Source organism: Moschus berezovskii, chromosome 11 (genome assembly GCF_049115385.1).
Source record: "Moschus berezovskii isolate FMDL1 chromosome 11, NW_MosBer_1.0, whole genome shotgun sequence".
In the NCBI taxonomy this organism is placed as follows: domain Eukaryota; kingdom Metazoa; phylum Chordata; class Mammalia; order Artiodactyla; family Moschidae; genus Moschus; species Moschus berezovskii.
Window position 1 is genome coordinate 31,574,264 of NC_142470.1, and position 14,329 is coordinate 31,588,592.

General features: G+C 49.6%; 1 protein-coding gene across 2 annotated transcripts in view; it reads left to right on the forward strand.

Moving 5' to 3' along the window:
• KLHL29 (kelch like family member 29) overlaps positions 1-14,329 on the forward strand; it is a 339,724-nt gene that overhangs the window by 191,380 nt on the left and 134,015 nt on the right. For both annotated transcript variants that reach the window (XM_055400332.2, XM_055400331.2), the window contains one exon: positions 142-471. In XM_055400332.2, coding sequence (XP_055256307.1) covers positions 187-471 — 285 coding nt within the window. In that variant the 5' untranslated portion in view covers positions 142-186. The remainder of the gene's footprint in view (positions 1-141; positions 472-14,329) is intronic.

Genomic DNA, 14,329 nt, shown 5'->3' on the forward strand with positions numbered 1-14,329 from the left:
GACTTGCTGTGAATAGGAAATGAGCTAACGGTTTTGCGCCCAGAGAAGACGTTTAATGGGTGCTGACGGTGTGGCTGTCTTCGCACCCTGGCGGGGCTGCCCTTTGTTTAAACTGCCCTCCTCTCCACTCCGTGCCCGCAGGTCCGGCCTCTGTTTCCCCGTGAGGAGCAGCCGCGGCCCAGCGAGATGTCCCGGCACCACAGCCGCTTCGAAAGAGATTACCGGGTGGGCTGGGACCGCCGCGAGTGGAGTGCCAACGGGACGCATGGGACCACCAGCATCTGCAGCGCCACCGCTGGGGCAGGGGGCAGCTCCGCCAGCAGCCTCAGCGCCCGGCCCGGCCTCCTGCCGCTGCCCGTGGTGCCTTCCCGGCTGCCCACACCTGCCACGGCCCCCACGCCCTGCACCACCGGCAGTGGCGAGGCCATCACCAGCCTCGTGGCCAGCTCCGCACCCGCCACCACCACCAAGGTAAGACCCCTCTGGTGTCCACTGCGAGCAGGAGCCAGGCAGGGAGGCCCTGCTCCCCCCCAGTCCCCGGCCGGATGCTTCCTTCTCCAGAGTACGGGTGTCCCTGGGGCCACGCCAGGCAACTGTTAAAGTTCACGTGGTTTTAGTTTCTATAAAGCCTCTCTCTCTGTGTCTTGTGGGAAGACAAGCAGGTGCTGAGGCCATGTGTTGTCCTCTGTCACATGGACAAAAGGCATTTAACCAGGGAAAGGGCCATGAAACTCTAAGGTGGTGATACAGGGTCTCTAAGTGGGTGACTGTAGATGGGTAAGACCCCTGGGGGCTCTGGTGACAAGTTTGCAAGAACATTCTGCCCAGCAGTTGGTCTTAAATGGTCATAAAACTGCTGCATATCAACCTGCGTTAGTATCAAGTGTGAGCATACCCAGGGTCCCCTCCAAGCCCCAGACAACCCCGTGACATCAGTACTTTTGTCCAGTTGAGGACACGGAGGAACCGAGTCTATGGGAGAGGTCTGAGGGGGGACCTTCCTGGAGGAACCCAGGCCTCAGGGGTGTCAGTTTCAAGTCATTTTCCCTCTTCCAAAAGTGGCTTCAGCCCCCAGAAGCAACTGCAGAAAACAGTCTGGGTTACCAACCGCGACCGTGGAAGTGAAAATGTCACCAAGGCTCCTGCCTGGCTTCCGGCCGAGCTGGTGCCCCTCAGGCCACTCAGAGCCCCTGGAGGGACGGGACCCAGGCTGGTGGCAGGAAGCCCATTCACGGCCATCCAGTGTCCTGGGCGAGCAGGCACTCTGCAGGTCCCTTCACCTCTGCCAGGCAGTCAGAGCTGCCTCCTAGGAGCCGTCTCAGGGCCAGCGTGTGTGTGTGTGTGTGTGTGTATGTGCGTGTGTCTAGTCTTTTGTGCTTTCATAAAAGTTGCAGGAAAAGTTAAAGGCAGGGGAGCCCCAGCCCCAGCCATTGTGAGGTGGCGGTGGTGTTGGAAAGTGGCGCTCCAGGTGTGCTGAGCCTTTGTCTCGGCGATTTTCAAAGCTCCCTTTCAGCCCCGCTTCCCATTAATAACTGTGAGTGCTGCCGGCGCAGTGCCCGGCAGAGGCCCGAGACAATGGAGCCATTGGAGGCCAGCTTGGAGCGCACTGACATCTTCGGCAAGTGCCTTATTGATTTTATTTTCCTGTTATGAAAACACCGCCCCACTGAGGTGGAAAGGGAAGGAATGTTGGACAGGGGAGAAGAGACGGAGGCTTAATGTGGGCACGAGGCCCCTGGACCAGCCAAACACATTCCTCCCCAGGCGCCAGCCCCCAGGACGGCTCTGGGGGCAGTGACCTCGGCCCAGGGGACCCAGCCGGCTACCCCGCCGGCCGCATCTGGCGGCCACTCAGCTAGGCCAGCTGTTGGCCATGTGGAGGATGGCAGCGTCTGGAGCTGATGGCCGGGGTTCCAGGTGGGGAGGGAGGAGCTGGGCCCAGGAGCCCTCTTGATGGTTTCCACCCTCTCAGGGATGGAGGCCTTTTTAGGGACAGCATCAGGCTGGGCCTCAGGCCGGGGTTTGGGCTCTGCCAAGCCAGGGAAGTGAAGGGGAAACTCGGGGAGGGCCTGCCCTGCCCACACGGCTCCTGCTTTCCTCTCAAGCAGCTTGATATTCATCATCTCTAACTGGCTGGGCCCCAAACCACAGCATACAGAGGAAAGGAACCCGGCCTCAGACAGAAAACAACAGCTGGGCAAGAAAAAGCTGGGCAGCTGGGAGGGGAGAGGGGCCAAAAGTTCACGCCTGTGTGGACAGCCAGCTCCTTGGCACACTTTCCCCTGTAACCATCTCCAGTCCAGTTTCACACCTGCAGAGACTTGTCCAGTCAAGCAAAGGTGCCTGATTGCACCCTGGATTCCTGGGGTGCTCAGAAGAATGGGGAGTGGGGGCGGGCAGGGAGGATAATATACAGCAGTGGCTTCCATCCAGGGCCTTGGAGCTGAACTTGGGCTCTGGTTCCATTCTGCCCTTCGGGCCTAACTGCTGACCCCCCAGACTCCTGTCCCCAGCCTATTTGTCTAACCCAAGACGGGACCACATCAAGTGACAGGCAAGCCAATAGGAGGTATCTGTGGTTTCCCTGGTCGACCAATTGCGTGTTCACTGAGCAGCCAAGGTTTGGCTCTTGCCCTCAGAGAACTCACAGGCCAGGATATAACAAATCTGCGGCCTGGATGGTGCAACCGAGTGACCCGAGGATGCCTCTCCCGTTGAGGCTGTTGGCAGAGGCCACTTTGTGGAGTAGAGGAAGACAGACTCTGGAGCCAGACTGCCTGGATTTGAATTCCATTCTATCTTGTGCTGACTGAGTGACCCTGGGCCAGTTGCATAACCTCTCTGGGCCTCACTTCTGTAACACGGGAATAAGTGGTCATACCTGCCTGTCAGAGCTGTGAGGATCGTGTGAGTTAAAATCGTGTAAAGAGTTCAGAATCGCGTCAAGCCCGGCACACAGGACATGTCCTATAGAGTACTGTGGTCATTGTCATTGTCCCCGTTGCCCAGGGGAGGCCTACGGGACAAGGCCATGCCCCTGTAAGGAAAGGTGATCATTTTCTGGCCTCACCAAGAGGAAAAAGTAAGGCTTCAGATAAGAAAACAAGAGCTAGGCCCCAAGCAGGCAGGGAAAGGAACTGAGTTTGTGAGTGGTTAAGCCTCAAGCTGAGGCTCCCCAGCAGGCAGTGAAGAACCCGCCTGTAAATGCAGGAGACATAAGAGACTCAGGTTTGATCCCTAGGTCAGGAAGATCCCCTGGAGGAAGGCATGGCAACCCACTCCAGTGTTCTTGCCTGGAGAATCCCATGGATGGGGAGCCTGGTGGGCTACAATCCATAGGGTCGCAAAGAGTCAGGCACAACTGAAGTGACTTAGCATGCATGCAGGCCTTAAGCTGACCTTGTGACATGACCATGGTGACATGTCAGCAAGAGGGGCTGGAGGGAAGAGGGCATCCAATGGCCCTCAAACAGAGACTGAGTTAGCACCGCCTAGTAATGGATGATGGCGGTGAGCACCTTAAAGCTTTTGTCAGCCATGGGCCCTTTCCTCCAAGAGATCCCAGTGACTTTTTTTAATTTATTTGGCTGCATCCGGTCTTCACTGGGTCATGAGGGCTCTTTAATCGTGATGCATGGACTCTCTAGATGTGGCACGCAGGCTCAGTGGTTGTGGCACACCTGTATAGTTGCTCCGTGCTATTGGGGAAATCTTACTTCTTAGGGGTTGAACCCAAGTGCTCTGAATTGGAAGGTGGATTCTTAACCACTGGACCACCATGGAGGTCCTGAAAACCCAGTGTCTACACAGGCAGAGGCCCCCTCTGGTGGACGACTTGGGGAGGCAGGTAGCTGCATGGAAGCCAGAAGCAGAGTTGTGGGTTTCACTTCCTTTTGTGTATTCCTACCACCCTGCCCCACATGTGGCTCAGACAATAAAGAACCTGCCTTGCAGTGCAGGAGACCTGGGTTCGATCCCTGGGTCAGGAAGATCCCCTGGAGAAGGAAATGGCAACCCACTCCAGTATTCTTGCCTGGGAAATTCTGTGGACAGAGGAGCCTGGTAGGCTAGAGTCCACGGGGTTGCAAAGAGTCAGACACGGCTGATCAACTAACACTTTCACAACTCCACTTTCACTTTCACCACCCCATATTGGTAAATGCCACTTGAATGTCCTGGCCTGGCTTCCTCAGTAGAGGGTCTAGTGCTGCGTGAGCCAGAACCACCCCTGAGATGACAAATGTTGGCACTGTCAGGCCTTAGCATCTGCAGTGGGCTGGACGTGGAGCAGGGTAAGCATCATGGTCTACGGGCTGCAGGCACCCCCATATCCCAGGCCGTCACCACCCATGTAGAGACGGCAGCCCCTTCATCTGCCCTGCCCAGTGTGGGGCTGCTTCTGCCCAGCGTTAGGGGCAGTCCTGGCTCTCCAGGGCGAGGAAGGCTGGCTGTGCTCTCAGCGGCTGCTCAGGGAAATGATGACAATTTTTCTGTCACTGCTGCCTCCAGGCCTGAGTTGATCTTTTGGTTTCTTCCTTTTTCCAGAGCCTGAAGATTTCTTGCATGTTTTAGATACAAGGCTGAAAGGCCAGTTGGACAAATACAACTCCTGGGTGACTGAAGCATGGGGAGGGCCTAGCCAGATACACACCACACACACACACACTCTCACACACATACACTCACTTACACCACACACAGACACACTCTCACATACATAGACTCACTTACACCACACACAGACACACTCACACACAGTCTAACACACACACACACTCCTTGTTCAGACCAATAAACTGCTTCCCTGGGGCATAGGTCAGCTGTTAATCCTCTAGGACACAAGTTTCCAGACCCCAAGAGAAGTAAGCATGCAACCCCACCCCTGTATTTTGTAGGTCAGAAGAGGGAGACTTTGAGAAAAAAAGACTTACAGAGGTCACCTAGGGAGTGAGAAACAGAACCAGCCTGGGCTGGCTCCTTCCGCAGCCCAGGCTGCCTGGCACAATGTGTTCACCATGGTAACCAACATTGCAGCATTGTTATGGTAACTTTTCCCATCCCCTCATCCACCTAGCTGACAGCAGATACTGAATTTTGGCAAGAAAATGGGTATATTTACCTCTTGTATTATAGGTAGAAAAAATCTAGGCTGAAGATTTGTCAACTCAACATTGCACAGCTGGTGAGAACTTCAAGCCCTTGAGTCAAACAGAAATGGGTTTGAATCCTGTGTTTACCACATAGGAGCCAAGGACCTCTCCGAGCTTCAGTTTCTTTGTCTTCAAAATGGGAATTATAATGATATGTTTCTCATGGAAGTGTTGTGGGAATTGGTTAAACTAATATATGCAGAAAAGCAGAGACTAGTACCTGCCACTTGTCATACACTCAATAAAAGTTCATTTTGAAAAGGTAAATGAGAAGCTGAGTTCAACAAAGTTTTCATATATTTGGGGGAGACCAATCCCCCTGTTGTTTGGAGCCAGTACTCTGGCTCTAGGCGCCAGGCAGTCAATGGCCCAGGGGGAGAGTGCCGCTGAGAAGCAGAAAGGCTGCCAGGCCTGTTTATGGGATAGAAAGGAAGCTCCACGGCCCTGCAGTTGCTGCTGCATGAAATTTAAATTATTCTCAGCAAACCTGCTTGACAGATGAAACAGAAAAGGGACGGCTTCATAAAATGCAATTTTGTTCTTGAAAGAATGGACTTTGCAGGATCCTCGCTGATGTCTGTGAAATGTATCGGGGGCTTTTTCTCCACTTGGCCAGGCGCACTCATGCTGAAACATTCCCATCGTTCCTCAGAGCTAAATCCTTGAAAATAAATCTAGGCCGGGAAGAGAGAGACTTCGCCCGTGTCCCAGGCCTAGGGAAAACCAAAAAGGGCCATGGAATCTGCAGGCTCTGTCCTCAGATTTTTTTACATTTATGGACATTTGAGGCTTTCAGGGGGTACCTAATGACCCCAGAGACAATGGCTTCCTCACTTGACCTAAATTCTTTGGAGAAATGTTCGTCTAGTGGGGGGATGATCTGGGGTTTCTATGGGGAATCTTGAGAATGACCACAAGACCGCCAGCAGAGGGGGCCCCCTCTCCTGTGGTTCTGGGGTTCCAAGAATAGCTAGAAAGGCAGCTTTTCACAGTTGGAGAATGAGAAGTAGTCATCTCTCTCCTCCCGTTTCCACGTTGAAAACCAAGGGCTACAGAGTGGGCTCAGTAAGTTGGGAGAATCACTCAAGCTCCATTTCCATATTGTGTGTGCTTCTCCAGAAGGCCATTTCTTGCCCCATGAATGAGGATTTGTGATCTCCCTTGTGATGCATTACCAGGCACTGATAATGCATCGTAAGACAACTTGTGCCTGTTCGCGCCCAGCTAATGGGTTTTGCCTGCACTTAAAGTGGCAGCCACAGTTCAGGTTGTATCCTCATTGACTTAAAATCCATCCGTCAGTCACAAAGTGTGTGCAAAATTGAAAAATGTCATGATTGCCCAAGCATCTGTTCCAAAGCCTGTAGTTCGGGCAGGGTAGATTTGAGTGGCTTGATTTCTTAGACTTTTGATGGAAGGGGGCAAAGAGAAGGGAGAAGGTTATTATTGTCGTAAGGGATGAACCATATCTATATAGAAGGCAGCTGTAGATTCTGAAGGAAGGTTCTGAGATGGGCTTGACTGGATCCAGTTGTGTATCAGTTCAGTTCAGTCGCTCAGTCGTGTACGACTCTTTGAGACCCCATGAATCGCAGCGCGCCAGGCCTCCCTGTCCATCATCAACTCCCGGAATTCACTCAAACTCATGTCCATCAAGTCAGTGATGCCGTCCAGCCATCTCATCCTCTGTTGTCCCCTTCTCCTCCTGCCCCCAATCCCTCCCAGCATCAGGGTCTTTTCCAATAGTCAACTCTTCGCATCAGGTGACCAAAGTATTGGAGTTTCAGCTTCAACATCAGTCCCTCCAATGAACACCCAGGACTGATCTCCTTTAGAATGGACTGGTTGGATCTCCTTGCAGTCCAAGGGACTCTCAAGAGTCTTCTCCAACACCACAGTTCAAAAGCATCAATTCTTCGGTGCTCAGTTTTCTTCACAGTCCAAATCTCACATCCATACATGACTACTGGAAAAACCATAGCCTTGACCAGATGGACCTTTGTTGGCAAAGTAATGTCTCTGCTTTTTAATATGCTATCTGCTGCTGCTGCTGCTGCTGCTGCTGCTGCTGCTAAGTCGCTTCAGTAGTGTCCGACTCTGTGCGACCCCATAGAGGGCAGCCCACCAGGCTTCCCCGTCCCTGGGATTCTCCAAGCAAGAACACTGGAGTGGGTTGCCATTTCCTTCTCCAATGCATGAAAGTGAAAAGTGAAAGTGAAGTCACTCAGTCATGTCCGACTCTTAGTGACCCCGTGGACTACAGCCTACCAGGCTCCTCCACCCATGGGATTATCCAGGCAAGAGTACTGGAGTGGGGTGCCAGTTGGTCATAACTTTCCTTCCAAGGAGTAAGTGTCTTTTAATTTCATGGCTGCAATCAACATCTGCAGTGATTTTGGAGCCAAAAAAGTAAAGTCTGAGACTGTTTCCTCTGTTTCCGCATCTATTTTCCATGAAGTGATGGGACCAGATGCCATGATCTTAGTTTTCTGAATATTGAGCTTTAAACCAACCTTTTCACTCTCCTCTTTCACTTTCATCAAGAGGCTTTTGAGTTCCTCTTCACTTTCTGCCATAAGGGTAGTGTCATCTGCATATCTGAGGTTATTGATATTTCTCCTGGCAATCTTGATTCCAGCTTGTGCTTCTTCCAGCCCAGCGTTTCTCATGATGTACTCTGCACATAAGTTAAATAAGCAGAGTAACAATATGCAGCCTTAATGTACTCCTTTTCCTATTTGGAACCAGTCTGTTTTTCCATGTCCAGTTCTAACTGCTACTTCCTGACCTGTATACAGGTTTCTCAGGAGGCAGGTCAGGTGGTCTGGTATTTCCATGTCTTTCAGAATTTTCCACTGTGATCCACACAGTCAAAGGCTTTAGCATAGTCAATAAAGCAGAAATAGATGTTTTTCTGGAACTCTCTTGCTTTTTCGATGATCCAGCGGATGTTGGCAATTTAATCTCTGGTGCCTCTGCCTTTTCTAAATCCAGCTTGAACATCTGGAAGTTCACAGTTCACTTGTTGCTGAAGCCTGGTTTGGAGAATTTTGAGTATTACTTTACTAGCGTGTGAGATGAGTGCAATTGTGCGGTAGTTTGAGCATTCTTTGGCACTGCCTTTCTTTGGGACTGGAATGAAAACTGACCTTTTCCAGTCCTGTGGCCACTGCTGAGTTTTCCAAATTTGCTGGCATATTGAGTGCAGCACTTTCACAGCATCATCTTTCAGGATTTGAAATAGCTCAACTGGAATTCCATCACCTCCACTAGCTTTGTTCGTAGTGATGCTTTCTAAGGCCCACTTGACTTCACATTCTAAGATGTCTGGCTCTAGGTGAGCAATCACATCATCGTGATTTTCTGGGTCATGAAGGTCTTTTTTGTACAGTTCTTCTGTGTATTCTTGCCACCTCTTCTTAATGTCTTCTGCTTCTATTAGGTCCATACAATTTCTGTCCTTTATTGAGCCCATCTTTGCATGAAATGTTACCTTGGTATCTCTATTTTTCTTGAAGAGATCTCTTGTCTTTCCTATTCTGTTGTTTTCCTCTATTTGTTTGCACTGATCACTGAGGAAGGCTTTCTTGTCTCTCCTTGCTATTCTTTGGAACTCTGCATTCAGATGCTTATATCTTTGCTTTCTTCCTTTGCTTTTCACTTCTCTTCTTTTCACAGCTATTTGTAAGGCCTCCTCAGACAGCCATTTTACTTTTTTGCATTTTTTTTCCATGGGGATGGTCTTGATCCCTGTCTCCTGTACAATGTCACGAACCTCCATCTGTAGTTCATCAGGCACTCTGTCCATCAGATCTAGTCCCTTAAATCTATTTATCACTTCCACTGTATAATCATTAGGGATTTGATTTAGGTCATACCTGAATGGTCTAGTGGTTTTCCCTACTTTCTTCAATTTAAGTCTGAATTTGGCAATAAGGAGTTCATGATCTGAGCCACAGTCAGCTCCTGGTCTTGTTTTTGCTGACTGTATAGAGCTTCTCCATCTTTGGCTGCAAAGAATATAATCAGTCTGATTTCAGTGTTGACCATCTGGTGATGTCCATGTGTAGAGTCTTCTCTTGTGTTGTTGGAAGAGGGTGTTTGCTATGACCAGTGCTTCGTAACAACCATCCCAATATTTAGTGGCATAAAACCATCCCAGTTGTGTGGGTTTGTTGTCAGTTCTGGACTGGGTTCTCTCATTTGCCTGTGGTCAGCTGCACGGTGGCTACTTGCTGGTGGCTCACTCTAGGATGGCCTCACATCTGTGCTTAGCAGACTGTCGGCAGAGACATTTCAGTTCTTCGTGTGGCCTGTCATCCTCTGTACAGCTATTACAGGCTTGCACACTGGAAGGTCTCAGACTTCCAGGAGCAGTAAGAAGCCAAGGCTCAGGGCACAGGTGCCTCCGCTTGAGGAACTTTTGGTAAAATCCTGTTGGTCAAAGCAGTTACAAGGCCAAGTCAAATTCAAGTGGGAAAAAGGTCCTGCCTCTGGTTAGAAAGTGCTTCACCACATTGCAAAGGGACAGACACAAAAGGATAGGAAGCCCTTGTGTTAATTTTTGCAATATACAACCCCTGCCCCTCTGCTGCCAGCACACTTGCTTAAACACTGTTATTCACTCTCTAGCTTCTGGCCAAGGCTTGCATTCCACAAACAGAAAGAATAGGACCAATCCGATAAACCAATCCACATGGCCTCGTGGACAAAATCAACAGGGGACCGGCATGACTTATACATACCTGGGTGACACCAAAGCCATCCACACCAAGAGCTGCCCTAGGGAGGTCTTAAAGGAGACACCTGGTGAGGATGGTGTTGCCATGGAGAAGGCAGTGCAGCTGACCCCCGGGGAACCTTGCCCGATGCAGTTTCCTGGAGAAGGCACCCCTGGCAGGTCTTGGACCTCAGTCCTCAAGGCTCCAGGGCTTAATCCCCTCACTGCCTCAGAGCTGGTGGAACTGAGACATTGCTCTTCCCAGGATATTCTCAAAAACAGATGCTAACCTACTGATTTAGAATCAAAAATTCACCCCCAAGGAGACCACCTTCGTGGACTTTGAACAGTGAGAATCCACATAAGAAAACAAATTTAGACCGGAAGACTTTCTGAGGAGCCTAAAATCAGGAAAGGCAGCCCGTTACATCATGCAAATATACAATAACTGCGGATCGGACAGAGTCCAGTCTTTCTCCCTAATAGTATAAATCCTGCACCATTCCCAAAAAAGCCCTTGGAAAGACCTCTTCTTAAATTAAATTAGGTTTTCTGCAAACAGCATCATTCAAGATGAACATAAATCTACTTCTTATTCAGTGTTAATGGTTTTCCCTGTTTCGTTTAATTACTCATGTTGCAATTAAACAATTTTTTTTCATTGTAGAAGGACAGTATTTTAGCTACATTATGGGTTAAATAGGCTTTGGAGAACTAGCCTGGGAATCTCATCACCATTTATAACATTGTTTTTTTATAGGGAAAGTATGTTCCAAAATCTAAACAGCCAAATTACAAATGAACTTTCAGAACCCAGCCCATTTGTTAACTGGAAACTGTCTGTAATGCTAAAAATAACTCAGGGAAATAAGCATAAAAAGGAGAGAGCTGACTGCCCCTTGATCTCATTTGTTCACCATCAGCGTCTATGGATTCAGTTTTGTTTCAGCGAGGAGGTTTCCTCCAGACTCAGACAGGCCCTACCCCTGCTTTCCTCACTGTTGTGATACAGGTGGCCACATCGGCTTGAGTCCACCCAGAGCTTCATGCCACCGGGAAGGGTCATTGTGGAGTCCCTGCAGAGTGACGCTGTTGTAACATAGCAGATTATCCATTTCAACACTGTATTCGCTGCCCTAAAGCGAAGGCTTAGGAGAACTCTCTGTGCGGCTCTGCTGCCATGTCCAGTGGTCCAGGCACATTCACGTGCACTGGGAATCTACACCTCTAGAACTCATAGGCAGGAAACCTCATTTTCCTCTGGCAAATAAAGAGCCATGACTGGGACTTCCCTAGTGGTCCAGGGATTAATTCTATGCTTCCACTGCAGGGGGCGCGTGTTTAATCCCTGGTTGGGAAACTAAGATCCCAGCATGTCTTGAAGTATAGCCATAAATAAATAAATATAAAAAATAAAGAACTGTAAGAACCCAGCAGAGCATCAGTCTACATTCAGAGAAGCCTGCCACACACCTTTCTTGATGATCGGGGTAGGGGTCCTGCCTTCCCAGCCTCCCCTCTCTTGATGTTTCGTGAGATGATGGATAGGTGTTTTGCACTCCCTAGCACCGTAACAGGAGTCCTGGGAGCTGGGAAGGAAGCAAGGTACCCACTCCAATCACAGAAGGCCAGTCATCTGCACCCCGCCCCCTTAAACTGCTGGCTGATGACTACTGCAGTCCCTAAGGAAAGCACTCTCTGTCACCACATGACCCCTTCCTTGCCAGACCTGCTCCGAGGCCCAAGCAGTTTGGCTAAGCTTGCTGTCCTCTTTTGTTTCTAGAAGGCCACAGGGGTTTCCCCCTGCCCCCACCCTGTGGGGCTGCCAGCAAGCAGAGTGCTCCATGCCCTGCCCAGCTTAGCACCAGACTAGCATCAAATAAGAACCAGATTCTTGACCTGCTCCTTAAAGAACTTCTTCTGAGAAGTGGCCATAAAGCCAGCAGGCTAGGGGATAGAAATAGGGAAGTAGAATGGCCAAGTCTGTGAGTGGGTCAGGTCGCCCTTGCTGTGAGGGTGTAGAAGGTGGAGAACCATGCCAGACTTGACAAAGTGACCTTTGAGGTCTGTGGTGGGGTTGCTGGCTGTCTATCCAGCCTCAGTTCTGTTCAGGCAGCCACCACTTCCCACATTTTGGGAAAGTAAATGCTGCTCCCCGCTGGGATTATGGTGGCTCAACACCAGGCGTGGCAATTCCATTTCCCTTCCCCGTCATTGGTTCAGGAAGGGTCACGGACCCAGTGCTAGCCAGCGGAACATGAGGATAATCCTATCTGGGGGCTTTGGGAAAGGTTTTCTTACCTCTAAGGAAGAGTCACAGAAAAAAGAAATCCTTCTTCCTCTGGACATGGTCATGTCTGGACCTGATGCCTAGAACTGCTATAATCATCATGCTACAAGCCTGAGGCTGAAGCCAACACACAGGAGGAGAAAAACAAGAGAATTCCAGAAATCTGGCACCAGAGCCTGAATGCCGCAGCCCTGCTTGCCTCTGGGCTTCTGTTACCTGAACTAATACCTATGCCGGTTGTATTTTAAAAATAAATTATTTTTAAAACTGTCTCCACAGCACAGACAGTTCCCAAGCAACAGTATAGATGTCTTCTTCCACCTCCCAGACCTCACCTGACACACTGGCTGCTAAAAATGGCTGCAGTGGCCTTTGTGATGCTCTCTGCCTATTACTCGTTGATTTCAGCTCTCTGCTGGGTACAGGGCTTCTGCTGTCTGTTGCTTCACTGATTGCCAACACCAGGGCACAGCTTGCAGCCCCTATACTTCATGGGGCCATGTTTCTATCTGAGCGGAATCCAACACCTTGGGTGCCGGAGCCATGGGGTCATTTGAGAGCATCGCCCCTTTCACCCACTTCAGCCACATAAGAGGAGCTCTCAGGCTCCAGGGCCTCTGCAACTTGCCACTTCCTCTTACCAGAATTTTCATTCCCTCTCTTGCCTGCCCAGAAACACTCTTGTTTATCCTGCAACTGACACCCTAAATGTTAATACCTCTGTGGTGACAAAAATGCTATGATTTCTTTTTTCCCATGACACTTTTGTTTATGTCCCTATAAATACCTATAATATATGGTACCTATGGAGAAGGCAATGGCACCCCACTCCAGTACTCTTGCCTGGGGAATCCCATGGATGGAGGAGCCTGGTAGGCTGCAGTCCATGGGGTCGCTATGAGTCGGACATGACTGAGTGACTTCACTTTCACTTTTCACTTTCACACATTGGAGAAGGAAATGGCAACCCACTCCAGTGTTCTTGCCTGGAGAATCCCAGGGATGGGGGAGCCTGGTGGGCTGCCATCTGTGGGGTCACAAAGAGTCGGACACAACTGAAGTGACTTAGCAGCAGCAGCAGCATGGTACCTATCCATTTATTAATTTGTCTCCTTACTAGGCAGTGAACTCCATAGGAGTAAGGTCCACATGATACCCAATATATAAAGGTTCTCAATAAATGTTTGAGGACAGAATGAATTTAGGCATATGATTATTTATTCTTTTTGTTGTTCAGCTGCTAAGTCATGTCTGATTCTTTGCAACCCCATGGACTGCAGCACGCCAGGCTTCCATGTCCTTCATTATCTCTTGGAGTTTGCTCAAACTCATGTCCACTGAGTCAGTGATGCCATCCAACCATCTCATCTTTTGTCGCCCCTTTCTCCTCCTGCCCTCAGTCTTTCCCAGGAACAGGGTCTTTTCCAATGAGCAGGCTCTTTGCATCAGGTGGCCAAAGTGTTGGAGCTTCAGCTGCAGCTTCCAATGAATATTCAGGGTTGATTTCCTTTAGGATTGACTTGTTTGATCTCTTTGCTGTCCAAGGAACTCTCAAGAGTTTTCTCCAGCACCTCAGTTCGAAGGCATCAATTCTTTGGCACTCACCCTTTTTTATGGCCCGACTCTTACATCCATACATGACTACTGGAAAAACCATAGCTTTGACTATTCTGACCTTTGTCGGCAAAGTGATGTCTCTGCTTCTTAATATACTCTCTAGGTTTGTCACATCTTTTCTTCCAAGGAACAAGCATCTTTTAATTTCATGGCTGCAGTCACCAACTACAGTGATTTTGGAGTAATTTATTCTTTTATTTAGCACCTATTGTGGGGGTAGGTGGGAATACATGCCTTTGACCTCATCTTTACCCACGTCTATCTACATGGTGGATGAGTCTTCAAAGAGGAGTAATTTCAGTGTCTTCCTGTGATGAGGATGAAGATGAGACCTGCATGTGAGCCCGACTGAGGGCCTTGTGGGCTCACTGTCGGTGAGCAACTAACAAAGCCATGCTGGCCGTACAGATTCTACGCATCAAGGTCTTCACCCTGGGTTCCACACCTCTTCCCTTCTCTCATTTGGAGTCCTGGGATCGCAACCTCTTCTCTCAAGTATTCATACTACCTTGAAATTTTTCTCCCATTTACCTCTAATTCCCTGCAGTTTGT